We start from the raw sequence: 24,849 nt of genomic DNA, 5'->3' as shown, positions 1-24,849 counted from the left end.
TCTGGCTGTTGTTCACCGTGTAACATAGGGTACATTTTTGCCTATTGGCTGATTGACATCACAGGGCGCAAATAATAGATAAATAAATACACATAACTTGATAAATAAAGTAAAATCATTCACAGGAAATTGAAATGATAGGAGAATTGATATGGAAAAAAATAAACATGGGCACAAATATGAAACATATTTTTGATGCTTTTGATGGCAAATACATTTATTATACTGTGTTATTTATTTATTCATTTTTGATCTCGGTCTTCCATACTTTTCCTCTTCACCTGCCGCAACACAGGAAGAGGGAAACACGCAAACTTGAATGGGAAAAAAAAAAAAATGCGTCTGGGTATGGTTTATGTCTGGACATGTCTGCAAGTGATCACAGAATGAGATTAATGTGACTATTTAAAACAATATGACATCCATTCACCTTAGTTCATTTCTCTACATAGAGTTGAGAAAAAACATTTTCATGTGGGTTGTGTTTTTTGTTTTGTTCAGTTGTACTAGAAATTTATACAATTCATAAATACATAGATATAATCTATCACTGAAAGATGTTGCATGAAAATTGTGTTTTTTTTCACAACACAAGCGATATGATAATCTAGGTTAAAAATATTGCCACTTTGCAGATGACAGGGTATGTAAAACATGATGATCATGAATACTGCTTGGTCAATGATTCACCGTACGTGCCCCAGCTGTCAGTGGTTCAACTCTCACACACTTGCCCTAATCACGCAATAGGTCTGTGTAGCAGGAAATAAAAGGAGCTGCTTGTGATTTGAGGCATTAGTGGAACTTGAGCTGCCATCTATAGAGGATAGAAAACCTGCAAAGATGGGCTACCTCATGTATTTCTCCGCTGAGACGTGGACCCTACTGGTTACTCTCATCACACTGTTATTTGTGTAAGTATTTGTATTACATTGTATATGTCTTTGCCAGTGTGTATGAAAAAAAAGAGAAAAAACCTCTTCTAACTGTGGTTTTTGTTTGTTTTGCACAGGTACGCCTGCTGGCCATATGGAACATTTAAGAAAATGGGAATCCCTGGTCCCAAACCAGTCCCTTTTTTCGGCACTATGCTGGCATATAGAAAGGTTGGTAAACATAACTTTTCAGATTCAATGTGTCATATTTTTACCAACATGTAGAGGCTTAGCAAGGTAAATAGTGGTGCAATGGAACACTTGATGAAGATGAAACATTAAATATTTGTAGTCAATATCATTATCAGAATTAAGTAGTATAACACTAAGATTTGCAGTGAAACAGTGAAACTATTGTCTTTTCTTTTTAATGTAAGATATGCTTATTGACAAGATAAAATGCCTCATGTAGTGCGTGTATGAGAAAAATCTCCCAGTGTGGTTTGAACAGTGTACGTACCTTTTATTACTGGAGATGCATCTTTAGGCACCATTTCAACTGTCTCCGTTGTAAATGGAGGCTGTTGTAAGAAATGACTTCTGTTTACTCCAGATAATTCAGTAAAATTGCTAAGGAGTGATGAGGGTTCTCAGCTGTCCAGGTCATGGTACTTGCTGTACTGCTGTATTGTAGGCAACTGGACTCGTTTCAGTTTCTTGAAGTCGTTTCACCTCTCATCCAAGAGGCTGTAGAGGTAGAACTGCAGAGGCCTTTTGAATGAGAGGTGAAATGTCCTCAAGAAAACTGAAAAAAATGTCCAGTTGCCTACAATACAGCAATTGTTAAGGATTGATTTGAATTAATTTCCCATCCATCCACCCATCCATTTTCTTCTGCTTATCCGGGGCGATGTCGCAGGGGCAGCTGTCTAAGCAGCACCACCCAAACTTCCCTCTCCCCGGGTCTTCCACAGGGTCTCCTCCCAGTGGGGCATGCCAGAAACACCTCCTGAGGAAGGCATCCCAAGGAAAGGAAGCTGAGGTGGCTTGGTGGCACCTCACAACACCTCACAACATCGTCTGCAAAAAGCAGAGATGAAATCCAGTGGTTCCCGAACCAGACCCCATCTGGCCCCTGGCTGCACCTAGAGATTCTGCCCATAAAAATAATGAACAGAACTGGCGACAAAGGACAGCCCTGTCTGAGTCCAACATGCACTGGGAACAGGTCTGACTTACTGCCGGCAATGCAAACCAGGCTCCTGCTACAGTTGTACAGGGACCGTACAGCCCTTAGCAGAGGGCCTCTGACCCCGTAGTCCCGAAGCACCACCCACGCAATGGCACAAGGGACACGGTCGAATGCCCTCTCCAAGTCCACAAAACACATGTGGACCGGTTGGGCAAACCCCCATGAACCCTCGAGCACCCTGCAGAGGGTATGGAGCTGGTCCAGCGTTCGACGGCCAGGACGAAAACCGCATTGTTCCTCCTTAGTCCGAGGTTCGACTATCGGCTGAATTCTCCTGTCCAGTACCCTGGAATAGACTTTCCCAGGGAGGCAGGGGAGTGTGATCCCCTGATAGCTGGAACACACCCTCCGGTCCCCCTTTTTGAATAGAGGGACCACCACCCCGGTCTGCCAGTCAAGAGGCACTGTCCCCAACTGCCATGCGATGCTGCAGAGATGTTCCAGCCAAGACAGCCCTACAACATCCAGAGACTTGATGTACTCAGGGCGGATCTCATCCACCCCCGGTGCCTTGCCACTGAGGAGCTTCCGAACTACCACAGTGATTTCGGCTTGAGTGATGAATGAATCAACCTCTGAGTCCCCAGCCTCTGCTTCCTCTATGGAAGGCGTGTCAGTGGGATTGAGGAGATCCTCAAAGTATTTCTTCCACTGCCCGACGATATCCCCAGTCGAGGTCAACAGCTCCCCACCTCCACCGTAAACAGTGTTGGTGGAGGACTGCTCCACCTTCCTGAGGTGCCAGATGGTTTGCCAGAATTTCCTTGAGGCCGACCAGTAGTCCTCCTCCGTGGTCTCACCGAACTTTTCCCAGACCCGAGCTTTTGTTTCCGTGACCGTCTGTGCTGCCGCACACTTGGCCTGCCGGTATCCGCCAGCTGCCTCAGGGGTCCCTTGAGCCAACCAGACTGAATAGCACTCTTTCTTCAGCTTGACAGCATCCCTTACTTCCGGTGTCCACCACCGGGTTCAGGGATTGCCTCCACGACAGGCACCAGAGACCTTATGGCCACAGCTTCGAACACCCGCATCAACAATGGATGTGGAGAACATGGTCCATTCGGACTAAATGTCCCCAGCCTCCCTCGGGATCTGGTCAAAGCTCTCCCAGAGGTGGGAGTTGAAGACCTGTCTAATCTAAGATGACATATTGTCTAATATCACGATAAAGGTATAATATTGATTAAATTGTCCAGCCCTTGTCAGTCCTGTGACAGTTTATAATTGACACATTTAAATATTTCAGCTTACTTTGATTTTTAAGTGAATTGAAGCGGGGTGTTCAATTCATGATCTGTATTTCACTTTTCTTGTACCCAGGGATTCACTATCTTTGACGAAAATTGCTTCAAGAAATATGGGCCAACGTGGGGGTAAGTCTACAAGTTGTACAGTGTGTGTGTGTGTGTGTGTGTGTGTGTGTGTGTGTGTGTGTGTGTGTGTAATGCACATCTGATTGTTGTCCTTAGAGCTGCTTGTCTGTTGGCATAAAGTGTTTTGATATCAGACACCAGCTTCACAAGGCTAGTTTCTGTTTCACTGCACTAATACCTCACCTGGTGTTTTATTATTTCTCTAAACATATTCTTTTCTATTGTTTTCATATTTAGCATTTTTGACAGCCGTCAGCCGGTGCTATGTATCACAGATCCTGCCATGATAAAAACTGTCCTGATAAAGGAGTGTTACTCTCTCTTCACCAATCGCAGAGTATGCACATTCACTTCTTATATTAGATCAATCACTTATTATGGTTTAGTTGAGGTCTCATCATCATCGGCAGGTGTTTTCTTACTCTACTACAGAATTTCCGTCTGAACGGTCCACTGTACGATGCTGTGACCATCGCTGAGGACGATCAGTGGAGGAGGATCCGCAGTGTCCTCTCTCCCTCCTTCACCTCAGGAAGACTGAAGGAGGTAAGTGCTCCTCTGCTCTGGACCTCCTCTGCCCTTTGAAACAGAAAAGAAACATAATTATGTGTTACAAAAATGTTTTTCTTTCTGTATCCTTTTTATCACCCTGTGACCATCATACCTATCCTGGGTAGGGAACCACTAATCCAGAAGGAGAACAAAAACAGCAGCAGTCTGTTACAGTTTGGTTTAACAGTGTTTCTCTGTCCATCTGTCCCTGCCTGTGTCTCAGATGTTTGGGATAATGAAGCACCACTCTGCTACCCTGCTCACCAGCATGAAAAAGAAGGCGGACAAGGACGAGCCCTTAGAGCTGAAGGAGTAAGGAAACTGAACTCCGACACAATTCTTTAATTTAGAGATAACTCTTTGTAAGTATGACAAGACTTCTCTGACCTGTTGGTGTGCTCTGTAGGTTCTTTGGTCCTTACAGTATGGATATTGTAACCAGCACATCCTTCAGTGTGGACATTGACTCACTCAACAACCCATCAGACCCCTTTGTGACTAACATCAAGAAAATGCTGAAGTTTGACCTTTTCAACCCTCTCATCCTTATTATTTGTACGTAACTATTTCTGTTAAATGCAGCAATCAGTACATAGCTGCACTGTGAATGTTTACAGTTGATACAGTTACTGTATTTAATTGATGAATGTGTTGCTTTCTGCTTTGCTCCAGCTTTCTTCCCCTTCATGGCTCCTGTTTTTGAAAAGATGGAGTTTTCTTTCTTCCCCAAGTCTGTCACAGACTTCTTTTACACTGCACTGCAGAAGATCAAGTCCAACCGAGAGACCAGCAAACAGAAGGTATTTCTGTCTGTGTGTGTGCGTTTGTGTATGTGCATCAAGCACAATCACATATATACAAACATATGTCTACTCATAGGGTCGAGTGGATTTCCTTCAGTTGATGATTGTCTCCCAAAACAACAAGGACCCCAGTGGAGTAGAGCAGGATAAAGGTGACACACACAAACACACACATGTGTTAGAGTTTCTATTTACACAACTTAGAGCTATTCTAAGTCAATTTTTTTTATGCTATCTTCCCAGGTTTAAGCGATCATGAGATCCTCTCTCAAGCAATGATTTTCCTGTTTGCTGGCTATGAAACAACCAGCAGCTCTCTCTGCTTTGTGGCTTACAATCTGGCCTTAAACCCTCACATCATGAAACGGCTGCAGGAGGAGATCGACGCCACCTTCCCTGAGAAGGTACACTGAGAGGGTAGTGAGCGTGGTTTGAGGAAGAAGGGGTTCAGGATTCATTTTCATATTCTGTATTCTTTTCACAAATCAACAAAATTCCGCAGTACGTCCTCAGATGCCATCATGACAGTCATGTTGACAAAAATGTTGCGTAGTAAGTTCATGATGTCCCATTGTTTTTGATTTATATGTTCAACAGAAATATATTTGAGCAACATTTCAAGCCTGAATATTTCATTTGAAGCTGCTTTCATTGGATTTTGGCCACTAGGAGGCAGAGAAACTACACATCAAGTTGACAAAACCATACTGTATTATCAACTTAAGTTGAAATGGCTAACATGTTTATTGACACATCTGGCAGGCAACAATAGCAGTCATCAGCAGTCTTTTTGTGGACAGACCTGGGAGTGGTATTAAGTGTATTTCCCAAAACTTATTTTGATATAAAAAAAACATCTGATTTTGGATTTTGGACAAATGTTCCACACCTCAAAATCCCACTTTAGAAAGAGAAAGATATTTACATTTTCCTGAAATTTTTTAAGCTTAAGAGCTATGATGCAATTTATTACACCAATTGCTGGATATTAAAATTGTAAACAGTATATCACTCTCTTCTCTTGTTACCTCCACCTGTATCCCTTTTGTGTCTTTTTATATGTTTGGCTAGGCTCCAATTGAGTACCAGGCTCTGATGCAGATGGAGTATCTAGACTGCGTCATCAACGAGTCTCTACGTTTGTACCCCATCCTTTCACGTCTGGAGCGTGTGGCCAAGGCAACTGTGGAGATAAATGGGCTTGTGATTCCAAAGGGTATGGTTGTCATGGTGCCCACATGGCCCCTGCACCGAAACCCAGACCTGTGGCCCGACCCGGAGGCGTTCAAACCCGAGAGGTATAGAGAAGAGTTAGTTTACCAAAACAGCAGCGGAGAAGGCCTGAGCTCATCAGGTTATCAATACATTATTTTGTGTGTGTTTGTGTGTGTGTGTGTGTGTGTGTGTGTGTGTGTGTGTGTGTGTGTGTGTGTGTGTGTGTGTGTGTGTGTGTGTGTGTGTGTTTGTGTGTGTGCATCTGCAGGTTCAGCAAGGAGAACAAGGAGACATTTGATCCATACACATACATGCCTTTCGGGGCAGGGCCAAGGAACTGCATCGGGATGCGATTTGCTCTGGTGATGATGAAACTTGCGTTGGTGGAGATCCTCCAGAAGTACAGCTTCGCCCGGTGTAAGGAGACTGAGGTGAGACCACAGATGTTGAACTTTACACTGCCTGTTGATTGCTTTTTTATGATGTCCAAATGTTATTCGTTGAAAGTTTGATAGTGATGCCAAGAATTACATAATGCCAAAGGTAGCCAGTCAATGGTTTTATAAAGATCTGTTTGTTCAAAGATCAAAATCCACCATCTCAGTTGAATTAGGACAAACATGATAAGGTACTTGCTAAATAGCACATTCAATAAGCTCAGTGCTCTTTGCATGAGGTTTATAACCCCTGTGATACTGCCAGTTGTTTGCAGATTTGAGAAAAACAAGGCAGAGGTTAATGAATTGTTGACATTGCTCACACTTCTTTTCCTCTTCACTTTCCTGCCAGGTGCCCCTTGAGATGGACATCCAGGGCCTGGTGATGCCAAAGCGACCGATCAAACTGAAGCTGGTGCCACGTACTGAACCCTCGTGCTAAAAAAACAAGTTGCAGAGCTCTTGTGAATTAACACAATGTTATTTTATCTGTAGAGTTACTTCTCTTTTTTGTTCCTGTGAAGCTTTTTAATCAATATTCATGCTACACTGCGAGACAGTCTGATCATTTGTAAGTCGTGTGGTAACAATAAAGGACAGTTTGGATTTTTCTCATATGCAGTCATTCTTATTTGTGAACTGATTAATGTTATAGCTACAAAGCTACAGCAGCATGACTGAGACACAAACTCACAAAAACCATTGCACCATATACTTTAATGCCACACAACAGCTCCACCCGTTATCATCTCAACACTTGACTGTTAAATCATCATTTCTCAGTTAAAGATTTAACATAGGACGTCCTGATATTTGTGCCCAGGTCTTCCATTATATTTTGCAGGTGTTCATGTTTTTCTTTCCATCCCGTGGAAAATATGGCACTGAAATAAAAACGTCCGTGGTAAATGACGTATTCAGATCAATTGACAACATCACACAATATTGCTTAAAAGTTCTGCTTTCAAATCTTGTGTAAGTATGTAAGTCTAATTAGTATAATGTAGTAAAAGTAAAATAAGTCAAACAGAAAAATGTCTCCTGTTACTATGACACATTTTTAGCTATTTTGCAAAGGATGCAAATATTAATGGTTCCCATTTATTTTGTAACACTGGGTGGATATTTGGATCGTAATTTATCTAGGATGGTTAGTTATCTATTCAACTGGGTGGCAAATAAACTGAGGATAATTACATGTATATTAGCTGTAAATAAATGTGACAATGTGTTGAATTAATATTCAAGTTAAAAGAAGAACATTTAGAAAGGGGTAGAGTTGAGATATATAAGTTTTACTTCTACCTGATACTTTTCGGACGCTGTTAATTTTGTTTTGTTTGATTTTTAGGACATTGTTTTAAATTTTGGTTCAAAATAAAGTAATTCATACATTAATTCATTCATTCAACTGCTCATATATAACGGTTTGTCAGTTTAATTTATAAGAAAACAATATTTTATGAGCTCTTTTTATGGTTTGTGAGCTAAACAAATCTTAATCTTAATTTGTGAAGTAATTAGCAACAAAAATGTCAAATAATTGTGGTGGTATTAAAAAAAGGACAATATCTATAAGATGTATAAACTGACATGAGAAGAAAAAACTCAAGTTGAGCACAAATACCAGAAATGTGTACAGTTCATACTTGAAAACATGTATTCAGTTACATTCCACTGCTGAAAACAGTGAAGAGAGTTCAATAAGATATCAATACTTTATTCTTAACAGTGCATTAAGTGGCATTCAGTGTTGTAATGACTTCATATGACTGCGAATTATTTCTAAATGCTTCATATCACAGCAGCGCACTCTTGTGGACCATCTGATCCGGTATTGCCTGTGCGCTCCTGCTCCTTCGTGGATCCAGTTGTCCAGCTTTTTCAACCGTCTTGTTCTTTCCATGTTTATAAACAGAGGGTAGAGATAAAAAAAGGAAAGAAAAAAAATCTGAGGTGGGCAAACCAGCTACACTGCAGACACCACATGTTCCTGGAGCTGGGATTGAGATTGAGATCTGCTGAAAAATATTTGACATTACAACACACATGTCCATTAAATGCACCATTTTTTTTCATGCATCTTGCTCAGACTGTTGTCTAAAGATCAACATAATGAAGTGTAATCCCTGTGGATATATTTTCAGTGGCTGTAATTTGTGTGATTTACGTTTTGATCTTGCTTGTTTAGTCCAAAGAACCATATGCACTGATTCATATTTATCATGCAGAACAGACATGAAAGTGAAAGACAAGTACATGATCGGCTCTGGGTGACACCATGCATCCGTGGTATTAACACAGCAGATCACAAATCTCGAGATACTACTGAAGTCAGCCTCCAGTTTCCTGGTGTGACGACATGAACTGCAGCGTATCGACCGAGGTGCCCAGATGTGGCGTTCAGGGAAGAGAACTCGCAGAATCGAAAGCAATAATGTTGTGGACTACTTTATTTGTTATCATCTACCTGTATGGCATGTTTCTGTGTCTGCCGCCTACATTAATAACACCGCAGATTTGATTGTACGACATGGATTTTTAGACTACTTTTATTTACGTTATTAGTAGAAAATTAATTGCTTTTGTTAGTGAACAAACTAAAAGGGATAAAAATCCACTAAATCTATTTCCATTTTTTTTTAATCTGCTGTACAAATGGGACAAAAAAATAAAACTTACTAGGCTGTGTTTTGACTGTTCAATGTGTTGATCCCAATTTGCAAATCTATTTATTAGTTATTTCTAACAGTAAGCCCTGAACTAACAGGCTAATTTCTGTTGGATGTAAAATGGACGCTCCTCCGATTCCAGGCGTAAACATTTTTGCTAGAAGACGAAACTGAGCGTGTTTTCGCTGATTGGATATTACATGCAGCAGTTAACGAGCAGGCCCTGAACGCATCATCCGTCCCCCGCTCCCGTGGAGACTCCGGTCCGGCTCTTGCGCCGAACCCGGACTCCATGTTGTTCCGACAGCCACGGAGCGAACAAGTGCCCTGGCCGAAAACTCTCACGTTGCAACTCTGTGTGTGCAAGAAGTAAAGTGTGTGCGTGCGTGCGCGTGTGTTGACCCTCCGAAAGAAGATGGCAGACTACCGGGACGACACCGGAGCTCGAGCCCTGCTTGCTTTACAGTCAGCACCATGCAGTCCCGTGCGCGTCGCGGTGACCTCGCACGCCTATCACCCGCAGTCGCTCTCCCTCTTGGGTCCTCCGATGATGGACGCCCGCACCGACGTCGGGATTCAACCCCTGCGCCTCGCTTGTCCTCCTCCGCAGGCCCTGGCCAGACTCGAGGGCCGGGACTTTGAGTTTGTCATGCGCCAGAGGACGGTCACCATAGGCCGGAACTCGTCTCACGGCTCCGTGGATATAAACATGGGTCACTCGAGCTTCATTTCGCGGCGACACCTGCAGGTCACCTACGACGACGCGGGCGGCTTCTCCCTCCGGTGCCTCGGCAAGAATGGTGTGTTCGTTGACGGGGTGTTCCAGCGGAGAGGGGCGCCGCCGCTGCCGCTACCCAGAGAGTGAGTTGCAGTCCGTTAGCATAGCCGCAACCGACAGTAACACGGTAGCTGACTGTGACTGTGGCAGCTCTAACCCAAAACTTAAATGTCCAATTTTTTTCTGCATGCGGATAAACACCAATGGAGCCGGCTGTCATGATATATTTTGTGTCCCCTTTTAAACTTCTCCCCCTTTATCGGACTTCTAACGGTGGAATCAATCTGTAAAACATCTACAAAATAGTTTGAGTCAACACGTAACCGACAACTCTGTGATAGTTTTGCTGGATGTGGCTCGTGGCTTTCTAAACATTTCGACAGGGAGGGAAAATTGCAGTTACACGACATCCATGTTCAAACGGGGAGACAGAATCTGACGGGGACGCAAACTTTGTCATGACACCCATAATCAGAGCGGTTTGATTCGGCTCTGGCGATCGGGCGAAGCTCCGGATAAGTGTGCTTGTAACCTTGGCTTGGACAGGGAAGCTGTAACATAAAGGGCTAATTCATCCCCCCCTTCTAACTGTGCTATTAAAATAGTTATTAATTTGTCTTGAGACCAGAGGGACCCCCCCTCCAGAGAACCTTCACCCCCCACTTCAATGAGTGAACGATCCAAGCTAGTTTTAGCCGTTAGCAAACTTAGCTCCATTCGGCCTACAGACAAGCCACAGCACGAGCTAGCTAGCAAATGTTTTCAAAAAGAGGTGCTGTTAGCTGGTATTTCACACAGAGGCGTGTTGTTATATGGTATCAGAACTGGCTTTCTTAAACTTTTTTTTTTTGTACATTTTTTTTTTTTTTTTTGGAATGGAAGTCTTTTGGCTGCTGGTAAAAGTCCTGCCTCGACAGTTTTCAGGGCGATTATGTTAGCGAGGAGAATGTTAAGCTAAGTTAGCCAACGTGTCGCCGTCGCGTAAACATTAGTGTAAACAAACGCACCCCTGACAGCTCACGAGTTTTGTTTGGAGGAGGTGTGCTTGGTTTATCTTAAATCATGAAATGATTTTATTGTGGTGAGGGGAAACCACGTGGTGTTTAAATGGTGGCTTTAGTTTCACCCGTGTGGCACCACTGTCAAGGTTAAATATTCTGACTTAACTGGTTCTTTTAATACAGAAGCAATCGTCTTAAACTAAAAGCTTTGACTTTGTGTGTGTGTGTGTGTGTGTCAATCGCAGGAGGAGGAGGTGGGGAGGGGGGGGGATTTGTGCTCTTCCTCTCTCTGATTGGTCGTCAGGAGTGTTTGGGGGTGTGTCGAGATTTGGACAGGAAGTGCAGGCTGAAATGACATCCTCATTGCAGGAGCACATGGAGTAAACACAAGACTTAGAAAGCAAGGCCATAACCAACACAGCCGTGTTCACATGCGCTGCTCTGGCCCCGGGGCCTGCGTCAGGATTACAGAGTTAGCTGGGGAAAAAAAATGTGCTGAGTTTATATCTGGAACCTCTTCAGATCAGGAAGAGGGCAGTTAATGAGTCATTTCTGGTACATTAACTGTAATTATACGTTTTACAGCAATGAATCACATCAGGTTAATGCAATCATTTTCAACGATAAATCGGTCGATCGAAAGAAAATATATGTCCACTTTTTCTGACGATCCCAGCATCTGCTGGTTTCAGCTTTTCAAGTGTCTGGATTGTTATTTATGATCGGAAATTAACTGTCTTCTTCAGGTTTTGGGGCTGTTGGCTGGACAATATTAGCACTTCAAACATGTCACTTTGGGCTCTGGAAAACTGCTGACCATTTTCATAATTCTTTGACATTAAGATACAGACTAGAAGAGTAATCTGTCAATCAAGATAGTAATTGATCCCTTGTTGGGGCGAATCTCTACAGCTGACTACAAGTACTGCACAATGAACAACACCCTTTTAAAGTCTATCTTCAGTAGAGGCACCTTTGGCTATAATTACTGGTTTTAATGTGTATCATCCTGATTCATCCAGAGACGTGTAATTACTCGGTTTTCTTTGCGGAACTAGCCCTGCCTCAGAGATCGGACTCGGCTGCTTCGGCCATTAACGTTGTTGATTTTGAAGTTAATTCTGAGAAGGATTATCTCAGTGTTTGGGGTCATTGTCTTGCCGTAGAAACTCATCTTCTCCCAAGTCAAAGTTCTTTTCCAGGCTGCCGCAGATTTTCTTCACAGCATTGTTGTTTCAGTTTATTTTATTCAGCCTTATCAAGCCGTCACTGCATTCGTTGAGCATCCACAGAACCACTGAACCTTCTTCCACTTGTCTCAGAGTTTCTCACAGGCCCTCCAGCAAACACTTTGTGAAAAGTCATGTGAGTTCTTTGAACAGTGGCGTTCTCTCTGCAGCTCCGGCTCACAGCTGAGACTGATGAACTAGTTGTTGTTGTATCCACCGTTTCTTCTATCTCAGCTATGAAACCCTGAAGCTCCTTCAGATGTGCTTCTTCTCCTCCCCCACCAGTGCTCCTCTTGCGTGGACACTCAGTTGTTGAGGATGGTCGGCTTTAGGCAGAGACAGCTGCGTGCAGACTGTTCATGGATTTAGTATCAGATTGGCAGCTGCAATTCTTCCAGGACACAAATTACAGAGAAAAGATGGAACATTTCTTCTGTATTTTTATTACAGACTGATGTAGCTGTGTGGAACTGCTTACAACACGTTTGTGGTCCTGTGTGGATATTTTCTTTTCACATCTCCACTGGAGGTCTGAGCCTGAGCTGAGTACCCCTAGAATTAGGCTTTCAGTTTCTTAGATAGGATGGGATGGTTGCCGGCACAAAGACTTAACTGCACTGAATATACACCCCTGCTGCATGTACCTGCTAGGAAAAATCTGTTTACATTCATCATTAAGGTTCCATTGAAAAACATTTACTCAGTCCCTCACACATACAGCTATTTTCATGGGTTTTGTTTAGGCTTGAACTGATGTTCGCTTTTATTGAGGTAGCTGTCCAGACCTGCTGTAAGAAGACGAAATTCAGGCAAATGTGTGCAGCAGCCTTGTTTTTGCCCACGAAAGTTGCTGACAAAGATATTGTTTATATACTATAAAGCAATATCTTTAATTGCTTAGTAATATGATTTACTTTTCCTAATCCTTTTGGCACTTGTGGCAGTAATCACCCTCTGTGTGTAACCTAAAACATATTCCGACGTTGAGATTTCGAGTTCATTGGTTTACCTCGGAAATAAAAGTTAACAAAATGTTTTCACCCCAAAATGCATTTAGTAGCTGTTGTCTAGGTTTCAGTTGTGACACCTGATCTTCCTCATCAAATGGAGTTCGTTTAGCTGGAAAGGTTTCAATGTGCCCGAGCAATTTAGAGGATAATTTCACCCAAAAAATGAGAATTCGGTCATTACATGCGGATAAAAAGTAAGGTAAAGTTTCTCATCCACAGAATCTTTCTGGAGCTTCACAGCAAACAGAGTTGCAAACAGCTGAAGTGGATGGTGACTTGTTTTAAAACCTTATAAACAACTGGTTCCATACAGCCCGTCAGGCATAATTCAAGTCTCAGGAAGCTCGTGTGATCCAGAATTGGATTCAAATTTTAAAAAGATATTATTTACATCCTCGACACACGCTCAAGCTTATTCTTCCGCTTCTCTTTATCTGAGCAGCTACAGTGAAGAGTTCAGCATTAAAAAAGGTGCAAATACCCTTTTTTATGCCTGACAATTTGCTTGGTGCCTTTTTTTTTATTTTTTCATTTCAATATTTTGAAAACAAGTCCCTATCTGCTTCAGTTATTTAGGAGAATGCTGCGGCACTGTTATGCCATGATTGACTGAGTTTTAATTTTGGGGGAACTTCTGTAAGATTAGAAGTCTTGGAAAATTTTAATTTGGACATCTGTTTTACTGTCGAGCATTTTAATGGAGAGAAGGCACTGATCAGCTTTCGTCTCTGTTTTCTCATCTTCTGTTCTCCCTCCTGCTGTCCTGTCCTCTCCAGGTGTGTGTTTCGTTTTCCTAGCACGGTCATCAAGATCCAGTTCATGTCTCTCATGGAGCCCGAGGAGCACAGAGAGAGGGAGCAGCCCTCTCTTCCCCCTCGCCCACTTCTGCCCCACATTTCCCCCCTCAAAATCAGCATTCCCACGGCGCAGCAGCATGAAGAACACATCAGGGCTTTTGGCTCGCCGCTGCCCTCGCCCACAGGCACCATCAGGTATGGAGAGACCCACAGACACACACACAATGACATGAATCCCAACACACCAACTAATATACACACTATAAAAAAAACAAAAACAGACTGTGGAGATGTGATTTGATTTTATTGTGCTGACTGTTTAGCTTGCTGAAGCATGTTTTGATTGTGTCTCAAACAAATAGTATGAATTGTTGTGAAGGTTGTAATTAATATACCAAGATATATTTGGTAACTTCTTAGATAATTGATCAATTTTAATTTAAAGTATAAACACAAAACACACCCTGACTGCAGTGTCTTAATTTTAACTTTTGTTGATTTTTTTTTTTCATCTGTTTTAATTCCGACTAAATAAATACCAGGATGACGTCATCTTGTGATTTACAATACCATCACTGTCTTTTTTAAATTATTTTTTTAAAATTATAAATGAATAATTGAATAATTAGAATAATATTTTGTATTTTTATTTATGTTGCACATTAAGAATGAGAGTTTACAAAAGGCTTTGACAGGCAAAGCAAAAGCAGGACACGCACAGAGACTTTAATTTAACAGTCAGAAGTCAAACAGTCAGAAGATAAAGATGACAAAATATACACAAAGCAAAACACAATTAAGTAATGTATAGAAAGACAAAATTACATGTCTGCTAATACATGGATAAAGATTAACAGCAATGAAAAGAGTACAAAAGAAAAGACAACAGCATCCTAATTCAGTAATCTGTATGTTATATTTTACTTCTTTAATTTCTAGTCTTCCTGTTTGGTCTTTTTTATTAAAAGGTTGCTTGTTGTGCAGAGACGTTCACCTTTACTGAAAATCTTTTTTTTACAAACAAACCTTCATGACTAAGTTGTGTCCTGTACAACGACAGTGTTTTAGATCTGCTAAGAGTATATGACCTACTAATCTTCTCTTCCTGTCTCGAACATGTTCATCATGTTTATACAGTCATCTTTGTGTATTTACAAACGTGGCAGGATTAATTTCTTTTCTCCATTTTTGACTGAAAAATCCTACAGTATTTTTTTCCAGCCAGCTCATTTTCACCGACGATATCCTCTTTTGGCTGACGGCGTGCTCGTCAGCAGCTGCAGTGTTTCTGTTGAGATGGGAAGCTGCACTCTAGTGATCTGCCATAGCACATGTTTAAAAAAACACTGCTCTATAAATGTAGACAGCATGTGCGGCTGGAAGTGTGGCGCTGCTGTGCGTGCCCTCTGCTGGTCCGTGCCGGTTTCTACATCCTATATCCCCACCAATGTCGGCTTGTATGTGCCTGCCTTATATGGAATGGCTGCCTCTTCGAGGCGCGTGATTGGCTACCGGGCAGATTGTTTTGCCTGTAGGCCGTTTTTCCGTCCATTCGTGGTTTCCTTTTTTCAGAGCCCCCCACCGCTCCCTCTCAGCCCTCAGCTCCTGTTCTCTCGCACGTGGACACACACAAACATAGAGTAAAGAGACGCTTGCACATACATCTCAGCACCACTTTCCCTGTGGCCTTTTTGGGACACCTCCCTCACCAGTGTACACACAACAGGAGAGTATTGTGTAAAAGCACGTGCTCCCACTCAAAACACCGACAGTGTCTGTTCACAGGGTGGCTACAAGTCACTTTTCCTGTTTGGCAACTTTAAATCAAGTGTATGTAATAACATTCATCAACCTCTACCAGCATTCACACTTGTGCTCCTGACCCATGTTCACATGTACAGGGGGTGAAATGCTTGTTGTCACAGTGTCAGAGCAAAGCAAAGACAACCCTTGCTCCCTTGTGAAAACACACAACTTTTAATTAAGTCAGAGTGTGTCGCTTTACAGATAGTTATGTTTTTATGCCTAAGATGTTCCCGAGCAAGATTTTTTTTTTTTGGTTCGGCTTCATTCATTTTTCAAAGCCGAGCTTACAAAGAGCCACTTTCAAAACAGAGCCTGCAGCCTCGTTTCCCCGGCCAAAAAATACAAACATATTCTCTCTCTTTGTGTGTGTGTGTGTGTGTGTGTGTGTGTGTGTGTGTGTGCAGCTCTCTGTTGCTAAAGGCAAATCAAAGCACACTGACTCTCCCAGAAACCAGTGTTTACTTTACTAACAGAAGCAGGTGTGTGTTATATAACATGTTGGGTTTTCCCTGTGTTCTGTGTCTCAGCAGGACCAGATAAAAACCTGGTTAAAAATTAACACACTTTTCAGTATTTCTGCTCATTGATCACTTGATCACACACTCACTGGATCTGAGCTGTAGTCATTTTAATAACTTTAGCTCTTGTGAGTGTGTGTGTGTGTGTGTCTTTGTACCATTAGACTAAATTTGTTTCTTTTAAAGGATTATATTCAAATTGTCGCAATATTTTGATTGTGTATGATTATTTGTAGTTGCACAGGATTAAAGTATAAATAGATAATCAGATTTAAGGATTATGGGGATTTTTATTAGTAAATTATTTTTTGAAATCCTATTAAGGATTTGCTGAAAATTTGTAGAGTTTGTAATTTCAAAATACTGACAGAAACTTGGAAGAAATTACAAACAGTGTTTAGTAAAATGTAGAAATGTGTAATAGAGAAATTAGGAATGAAAAAGCTTACTTGCTCCTTGTTTTTCTGTGCCATTATTAGGCCCCCAGTTGTAGCCTCACTTAACCATTTTCATGTGTCAGTTTAATGGTTTATTAGTGATTCTAGGAAGTTTTCTTTCACTTATTATTTTTATTTTTGAGGGGTAGCCTACAATGTGGTTTTTGTGCCTTTAGATGCTTAAGATGACTTCTATAAATGAATAAATATCTATTTGATCTTTAATTTTAATCTCGACTCATCATCAGTTAACTTGTTAATAAGTTATCCTTACCTAGAACATGAGGTGATCACAAGTCTGAGGTCGTATTTGTCCAAAGGTCTACCCCAGTGACACTCTGTACACCTGTCAGCAAAAAACTCAATTCTCTGAGCTGTTCGTTTAATTGTGTAGAGGTAAAAAAAAAAAATGTTGCGTTTACAATCGCAACATATCACTATGAGAAGTGGCATTAAAGCATCACTTAAAGCCATTAACACACACATCTACTCTCTCCTCTCCAGTGTTCCTAACTCCTGTCCAGCAAGTCCACGAGGGGCAGGGTCATCAGGGTATCGCTATGGACGCAACGTGACATCTGACCTCCAGTTAGCAGCTGAATATGCTGCCAAGGCCGTTTCTGAGCAAAGACGGAGCATTGCTGAGCAGAGAGGTGGGGGAAGCGAGCCGAGGGGGGAGTCAGCTGGTGGAGACAGCCCCAAGGTGAGCACCCAGTAACATCAAAATAAGTTACCTGCCTCCCCAAAAAAACATCTTTTTCAACCTTCAGAGAGGTTGCTTGTACAGTGTGTATTTTAGGATGTTTGGGTGTTAATACCTGTGTCTCGTTTGTCCAGGATGAGTCCAAGCCACCTTATTCCTATGCACAGCTGATCGTCCAGGCCATCTCGTCTGCCCCGGACAAGCAGCTGACTCTCAGCGGCATCTACGCCCACATCACCAAACACTACCCCTACTATCGCACTGCAGACAAGGGCTGGCAGGTAGGGCATTTCTATCATAAACTGGATGGTAATGGCATTCTGTCGTTTGTCGTAACAATCCAGACTTTACAGTCACACAGTATGTGAAGGTGAGCTTCGTAACGGTTGTGTGATGTTGCAACAGATATTGTCAGTTATTTCAAAAGTGTGTTCTGAAATATTTTGTCCTGTTCAGGGTCATAGGCCACAAAAGTCAGGCTCTGGGATATTCTTTTTCACGTGAATGTTTCTGTGCATCCTTTGATAAAATACTTTTTGCTTCCCTCCAGAACTCAATCAGACACAACTTGTCTCTCAACCGCTACTTTCTGAAAGTGGCCCGCTCTCAGGATGAGCCCGGCAAAGGGAGTTTTTGGCGCGTGGATTCTGCTTCTGAGAGCAAGCTGGTGGAGCAAGCCTTCAGGAAAAGACGGCAAAGAGGGGTGGCTTGCTTTAGGACGCCGTTCGGACCCCTCTCTTCTAGGTAAGTCACCAGTGGCCTTCAGCAGCACGAGCGTCTGTCAGACAAACTCAGATCCATGCTCTGGTGCTTTTTATTTGACTCATCCGTTCTTCCCTCTCTCTGCTTCTGCTCCTGGCTATCATATGATTGGATAGAACAAAGTAAGTCTAATTTTGAGGTTAACATATTCAGCAGAAGGCACTGGCAGTGAAGGATTTCTGAATGAAACTAGAAGTCTCCTAATGTATTCACTGATCTTTGGTCTCTCTCTCATCCTTTTATTCGTCTTTTCCAGGAGTGCCCCTGCATCCCCGACCCACCAGGGACTTCTTTCTCCTCCATCCAGCGGGCTGCAGACTCCTGAATGTCTGAGCAGGGAGGGCTCTCCGATCTCCCACGACCACCATGAACAGCTGGCTAGCAAACTGGCATCTGTACCTGAGTATAGGTACTCTCAGAGCGCCCCAGGTGAGCCTGCACACGGGTGCACATAAATGCAAACAAAGCGTATTCAAAGACACACACCTGAAGGGTTTCACATACACTATAAACAGGTGAAACTGTGTGTCCCTCTCTGCGCAGGATCTCCGGTCAGTGCTCAGCCTGTCATCATGGCTGCACCCCATCACCCATCAATCCTGCCCTCAGGTGTGGGGAAAGCCCTCGCTTTAGTTCCTGGCGGTGGCCAGCCCATCCACCTGCTTCAGAACCCCAACCAGTCTCTCACCATGGTGCGGGTGGTGACCAGTGGCCCTCTAACATCCAACCCACCGAATGGGTACAGCAACCCCTCCGCTGGGGGAGGAGATGGCAACAGTGAGCTCAGAGGTACAGCCATGTGAATGTCTGTCAGAAGTGCCGGTTACACTCCATGTGTTGTTTTTCGTTTTCTGCAGCACTGTCAAGATTATAGAAACTGTGTTGGGATGCTTGTTTTTTTGTCTCTTTTTTCTGTTTTTGTTTAATCAAAGTAACAAATGGACCAACTGGGCCCAGATTTATTTTTAGTGCAAACATATGGACATATTCTGAAAAACAACTAGACACTACAGTTTCCAGTGTAATGCTAAATGTAAGATTTTATGTTCATGTCTGACCAATCAACCCATCCAACAATAAATTATATAACTAGCATGTTCTAAACAGATTTTCTCCAAACTAATCGTTGTCTTTAAGCTTTAACAGACTGATCATACATGTGCATGTTCCTAAACATTTAGTAGTTTTCCTTTTACATGTTTGAATTGTGTTTTTTTTTTTTGTGTTTTAATCAGAAGCTCAGCTGAGCAGAGAGCGAGTGATCCAGACAGTAGACAGTGCAGTGCAGGGTGGGGACGGGAGGAACTTCGCCCCAGGTTTCCATCAACTTCCTGTCCGTGCTGTTACCCAGAATGGCAAACACACCACTGCTGCTGTCGACACAGCAACCAGCCTTGCTAATGCATCTGGTAAGATTTTTCGGCCATCACCACCTCAAATACTAACCAGGAAAGATGTTGATGAATACAAATTATTGATAATGCATAAAAAGATGTAGTGCTTTTTATTTGTTTTGAGATATTGGTCTTAGAAATCTCCTGGCCTCTCTGTTTTGATGGAACTCATGACCCAGCTCTCCTCATCTTCCTATTCAGGCCTGAGTAGTCCTCTCCAGATCTTGGCTGCCCAGGCCTCCAGCTCCCCTCCAGTGTTGGTGAGCAGACAGCCGAGTGCAGAAACTTTAGCCGAGCAGCCAGGAGAGCCCCAGGCCAAGCGGCCAAAGCTGGAGGACGAGGATGGAACTGAATCTGCTCCGCATCAAGTCACACCTGCCCAGCAGCCCGTCATTGTTGCCATGACATCACAAACCCATGACCCTAGGAAGTAAAACCCAGAGCCTCTTACCAGGTACCCAGTGGACAGCCTCCTTATCGTCCTCTAACTGCTTCGACTTTTATACTCATTTGATATGACTGCAGCCGACACGGCCAAAAAATGTACAGGCAGCCTCTCTCAACAGAAGGGAATTCAATCGTGAGGAACATATATTTTGGTCAAAAGTAGATGAAAACCTTTAAATGCATTCTGAATGTAAAAAAAAAAAAAAAAAGCAAGTAAATCTTTCAGGACTTTTTCTCAGCTTTACAGTTTTTAATGTAATCCATCATTCACTGACGATACAAACGAGTAAGGACGTTAAGCTTATGAGAGCATTATGCATATTAAAATCACTTCAGCACTACTTTTACTATGTGAATGTTGGATAATATCTCAGATACAACATTTCCTTCTAGTTGATGGATCAGATGCATCAGTCGCTCTCAGGCCAAAGAACTCACCTCTCCTACATTTCTGATTAGAGTCACTGCCTGATTTAAAACCAGGGAATTTGTGTTCAGAGATTTGAAATGGCCGGCATTTACAGAAGAAACTGTGACGATCAGAGTTGATTTACTGTGTAGTTTCACACAGACAGAGAGGACTTATCTACGTATACCCAGACCAGACTAAGGGGCTTGGGAGACTGTTAAGAATATGATTGTACTCTTTTTTTTCTTTTTTTTTTTTAAGGCAATCCATACAGAAAAAAAACAGGTTGGTCTTAGAAAAGAAAGATGTTAATATTAAGGCTTAGAACAGAATGTGAGACGTCTCTTCTCCTTGCCTTCTCTGTATAGTATAAAAAAAAAAGATAATGTTTCGGGGGAAGCGTTAGGAGGAAATCCAGGACCCAAAACCAGGACTTTGCAGTTTCTGCTTCACTTCGGCACAGTTTGGTTTATCAGTGTGAAACTTCTCAGATTCAAGATGATCTGGGTGATTGGAAAGCAGAGAAGGGCAAAAAAACAGAGGCAACTATTTGGAGTTGATTGAAGTGGAGCTAACCTAATGTAGACAAACTGATTGTTGTTTTAATTTTGTTTTTTTTTTTCTTGTTTCAGTAGTGGTAAAAGGAAAATGGAACAGCCTGTGCGTACAGTTTTGTTTGTCTTAGCACAGAAAAGCATTATTGTAATAATCCTTAAAGCCTTAAATATTTCTACATTGTTTTGTTTTTGTCATTTTATTTTAACCTTTAGTCAGCTTTACCTTTTTAGATTGTTAACACGGCGCTTCTTTAACAGCACACGACCTGCAACACTACAATGGTGACAGTTCTGTTGCATCAGTAGACTTGTATCAGTTTTATCAGGGGAAGGGCGGGACCAACACATGACCACAAATTTCAAATGCTCTCGTCTTTTTTCTTTCTTTTCTGTTTGGTACTTTTGACACCTTTTTTCTACTCTCGTTTGCTTTCAATTTCCCCTAAAAGACATTAACCTTCTTTCTCCCAATCTACCTCTCCTCTCCTCAGCGAGCAGAATCTCTATCTTTGCCGTCTCTACAGAGGCATCAAGCTGTCGGCAATTCCTGTCACAGACTCTGCCTTAATTAGATATTCTCCAGCACTTTCTCCCCCCCCAACCCTTTCTAATCTCTCATTCTCACTCTGCCTTTAGCTTTTTTCTGAATGCACGGGCCTCATTTTGTTTTGTTTTTTTTAGCTGGCGATCAGGCACAGTTTTCGCGCAAGGTTTCAGTGATTGTTGTTGCACATTAGAAAAAAAAAACAAAACAAAAAAAAGATGCGTAATGATTGTATGCTGCTCTATCTGCTAAATGACAAAGCTATTTAGAAGGTATTTTTTTCTTATTTTGGAAAAAAAGAAAAAATATTTTGCTATGTGTTTAAAAAAAAAAAACAGCTGTCATCAATACGTAAACATTCTGGAAATAGAGAAGTATCTGTATTTTTAAATGTACCTGTTTTTGTGATTTGTTAAAATGTGTAGCACAAATTAAAATTCCTCATTGACTTAATAATTTCATTGTCCTTTCTCACACTGCACATTGTTCCCATTTGGTTTCTAAGCAGAGAAATGCAAGTATCCAACAATCTTTATTCTTCAGTACAATCTTTTTTTTTTTTTTAACGGTATAAATAATGAACAGAGAGGAAGAGACATGCATGAGATCAATGTCATACAAACCTTGAAGTGGACCAAAATGTTACTGCAAGGAAATGAACAGAATCAAAAGTTGAGAGTAAAACAAAGCTGATAGAAAAAAAAAAGAAACAATGTTAAGACTGACATTTTTGTCATTGTGTAAATAACAGGAAAAATAACCAACATCATTGTCAACATTAACACTGATCTAATCACTCAGTATTACAGGACGGTGTGTAGGTTTGGGCTATTGCCTGACAAAACAGGCTGAACAAATTTATTAAATCTTACAGACTGAACAGATTCAGCGATAATGAAAATATTCATATTTGCGGCCCCAGTAAACATCAACCACAGCTGCCCTGCACTCTTCGGTACTCTGTGACAGCCTCCTCCTGGCCTCTCTCTGCTCAGGGAGTCGGTGAATTCCTCTTTCTGCAGAGCGACTGATCGCAGGCTGGCAGAGGGTCACTGCCCCTGAGATGGTGATCCAGAGCGTCCCGGGGGAGCGCTACAGAGCTGAGGTCAGAACTGAAGGCCAGGCAGAATAAAACTGATTAGCAGAGCGTTTTTCCCTTTTGAAATAAGGGCTTTATACAAGGTGACCTGTTACTGTTCGAAGCTGAACCTCCTTTTTAAAGGGTAAGTGCAGCCAAATTACATAAAACACGTTATGTCCGGTATCTAGCTGAGCAGGTAGTTTTGGTTTTACTTCCCTAGATTTTTAGATATGCCTCTGAGATTTCTGCTTCCACCTCAATGTGATGGAAGTTAATATAAAGTTGTGGTGTTGGGCAGTATTGAAAATTTACTTTTAAAAAAAAAACAAAAACACATCATCATATTCTTTCAAGAAAAAATGTCCCTGTCACTCTGGATAATCCGGATCTCGCAGTGATTCACTGGTTCTACTTTCTATCAAAAAATAGTCCTTTTTAAAAAAACATTAGAGGTCAGCAGACTGAAGACAACTGCCTTCTTAAAATGTGATTGGGCGGTACTGTGAACAACCGCAAACTAAATTCCATCACCTTCATTTAGGGCTGCCTGATACGGGGGAAAACCTGACATTGACATATTTTTATAAAAAAGTACAGGAACTCTCACCAGATGGCTCATTATTAGAGGCTGTGCACAATAAAATATCTGCTAATGCTCAATACCACTAGAAGTAAAATAAAGTTTTTGTAATTTGGGTGGAGTTACCCTTTCAACAAAAGTCCCGCTAATGACACGATGTGATGAGTTATATACATGTTCATAAAACTTGAAACTAATAACATTTAATTTTTAAAAAACAACCCATGACAACAGCATATTTCTCTCATTCTAGAAAACAGTTCCTTTTTTTCCATCAGAAGTTTTCAGTGTTTACGATTGAGTGGTTGCAGTTTCTCTTTTGAACGTCCGAACAATACGAGACCGAGTGTTAAATATTTACAAACGACTATTTACATCTCTTAATAACCAGGTACGTACAGCAAATATTCACAACAAAACTGTGGTTAGTACATGCCAGGATTGTGCATCAGAACCTCTAGAGTGAAGTGTTTATGATCCGGTAGTTAATTAACAGCTGCACATCGCCTGTGCATTAAGAGTTCACCTGTGTTTAGGAGGTAAAAGTCCAGAGATGAGGTTCAATGAGCTGGGCCGTGTGTCTTGACATTCTTGAGCTGGCTTCCTCTGCCTCATCCAGTACAAAGGTCAACATTCATACACGTTTGTTTTTGTTTTTTGAGCAGAAGGTGGTGGTGCTTTGGGAGCTGCTGACAAACGGGTCTATAAAACATTCCACTCTAAAAGCAAAGTGTAAGACATCCCGCCTCCACCGAGGCTGTCGCAAGATGTGTGACTGCAAATGCTTTCAGAATTGTACATTTGTCTGAGAGGTGGGTAGCTTATGTAACCATGCTACTTAATGTCTTAAGTACTAATACAGATTGTTCTAAAAACAGGTGGAAAAAGTCCAGTGTGCGCACACGCTCCAAGGACTGACAGGAGAGAAGCTACTGTGCTTTAAACCACATCAGACTGCATACTGGCTGGTGAGACCTCGCCCACCTCAGACGCTGATTAATTAGGCAACTTTCCTCACAGCGCATTCCTTTGATGTCGCCGTGGGTTACGGATTCTGTCTGTCGCACAAACCCAGCAGGAGTCAGCGTGAGGTGAAGCAGGTCTGGCAGCTGTGGAGTGGAGCCGTGGAGCGTCATCTCCAGTTTGAGTGCTTGGCTTTGTGCTGTTGTAGTTTTCACATTCATATTTCATTTTGCGTATGAACGCGTAGAGAGGGGGGGGAAGGCGGCGTGTGTTTGTGTGTACCCTGTTCACCAGCGCACACATCTGTATCCCTCGTCGCCTCGCCGTCCTACCTCACAGGTGGTCAGCACGAGGAGGCACTAATCTTCTCTGAGACGTCCGGGTCGGATTTGGCTACCAGGAAGCGTAGGCGACCTCCTCCCAGACGAATCAGATCCACCGCGCTGCGAGGAGCACACAGGAGGAAGTGGGGGGGGAGAAAGACAGGAGTCCAGTTACATGAAGCTCAGCAGAGACAGAGTAAGGATGAACCAATCAATCAAAGTAATCAGTTGAGTCAAGAGGCTGACAGCCATGGGTATAATTAACACTGTGGGACGAGTGCTCACTCTGCCATCAATGTCAATATCACTCAGTAGTATCATTTATCTCCAC

The 24,849-nt window shown here is 42.2% G+C and overlaps 3 protein-coding genes and 1 long non-coding RNA gene across 10 annotated transcripts in view; 3 read left to right on the top strand and 1 right to left on the bottom strand.

The window, feature by feature from the left end:
• The first annotated feature begins 759 nt into the window (after positions 1–759).
• On the top strand, positions 760–6,954 carry LOC119027178 (cytochrome P450 3A40-like). 2 transcript variants are annotated; one of them, XM_037112134.1, is made up of 13 exons: positions 760–914; positions 1,013–1,106; positions 3,448–3,500; positions 3,738–3,837; positions 3,933–4,046; positions 4,276–4,364; positions 4,459–4,607; positions 4,725–4,852; positions 4,932–5,007; positions 5,099–5,259; positions 5,927–6,153; positions 6,339–6,501; positions 6,860–6,954. In XM_037112134.1, the coding sequence occupies exons 1-13, from the start codon at positions 844–846 to the stop codon at positions 6,947–6,949; spliced, it is 1,515 nt and encodes a 504-aa protein (XP_036968029.1). In that variant the 5' UTR covers positions 760–843; the 3' UTR covers positions 6,950–6,954. The 2 variants fall into 2 exon arrangements, with proteins under 2 accessions (XP_036968029.1, XP_036968038.1); XM_037112143.1 differs by lacking the exons at positions 760–914; positions 1,013–1,106 and adding an exon at positions 3,236–3,298.
• Positions 6,955–8,323: 1,369 nt separating this feature from the next.
• On the top strand, positions 8,324–22,008 carry foxk1 (forkhead box K1). Its single transcript, XM_037112085.1, has 9 exons — positions 8,324–10,040; positions 13,974–14,189; positions 17,260–17,458; positions 17,593–17,739; positions 18,009–18,202; positions 18,477–18,649; positions 18,764–19,009; positions 19,456–19,629; positions 19,816–22,008. The coding sequence occupies exons 1-9, from the start codon at positions 9,595–9,597 to the stop codon at positions 20,046–20,048; spliced, it is 2,028 nt and encodes a 675-aa protein (XP_036967980.1). The 5' UTR covers positions 8,324–9,594; the 3' UTR covers positions 20,049–22,008.
• radil (Ras association and DIL domains) overlaps positions 21,341–24,849 on the bottom strand; it is a 27,906-nt gene continuing 24,397 nt past the window's right edge. For all 5 annotated transcript variants that reach the window (XM_037112026.1, XM_037112044.1, XM_037112035.1 and 2 more), the window contains one exon: positions 21,341–24,638. In XM_037112026.1, the coding sequence (XP_036967921.1) occupies positions 24,539–24,638 (100 nt within the window). In that variant the 3' untranslated portion in view covers positions 21,341–24,538. The remainder of the gene's footprint in view (positions 24,639–24,849) is intronic.
• The window catches only part of LOC119027250, a 2,971-nt gene continuing 2,694 nt past the window's right edge, over positions 24,573–24,849 (top strand). For both annotated transcript variants that reach the window (XR_005077326.1, XR_005077325.1), the window contains exon 1: positions 24,573–24,714. This is a non-coding gene — a long non-coding RNA (uncharacterized LOC119027250). The remainder of the gene's footprint in view (positions 24,715–24,849) is intronic.

The sequence above is a fragment of the Acanthopagrus latus genome, chromosome 1 (assembly GCF_904848185.1).
Source record: "Acanthopagrus latus isolate v.2019 chromosome 1, fAcaLat1.1, whole genome shotgun sequence".
Lineage (NCBI taxonomy): Eukaryota > Metazoa > Chordata > Actinopteri > Spariformes > Sparidae > Acanthopagrus > Acanthopagrus latus.
This window is presented reverse-complemented; position numbering and strand designations above follow the sequence as displayed.

Bases quoted from the DNA above. Each gene is read 5' to 3' on its own strand.
- LOC119027178 (XM_037112134.1), top strand. From the start codon at position 844: ATGGGCTACCTCATGTATTTCTCCGCTGAGACGTGGACCCTACTGGTT. The intron at 4,047-4,275 runs GTAAGTGCTCCT...CCTGTGTCTCAG, and splicing joins CCTCAGGAAGACTGAAGGAG to ATGTTTGGGATAATGAAGCA. The intron at 4,608-4,724 runs GTACGTAACTAT...GCTTTGCTCCAG, and splicing joins CCCTCTCATCCTTATTATTT to CTTTCTTCCCCTTCATGGCT.
- foxk1 (XM_037112085.1), top strand. From the start codon at position 9,595: ATGGCAGACTACCGGGACGACACCGGAGCTCGAGCCCTGCTTGCTTTA. The intron at 14,190-17,259 runs GTATGGAGAGAC...TCTCCTCTCCAG, and splicing joins TCGCCCACAGGCACCATCAG to TGTTCCTAACTCCTGTCCAG. The intron at 18,203-18,476 runs GTAAGTCACCAG...CGTCTTTTCCAG, and splicing joins TTCGGACCCCTCTCTTCTAG to GAGTGCCCCTGCATCCCCGA.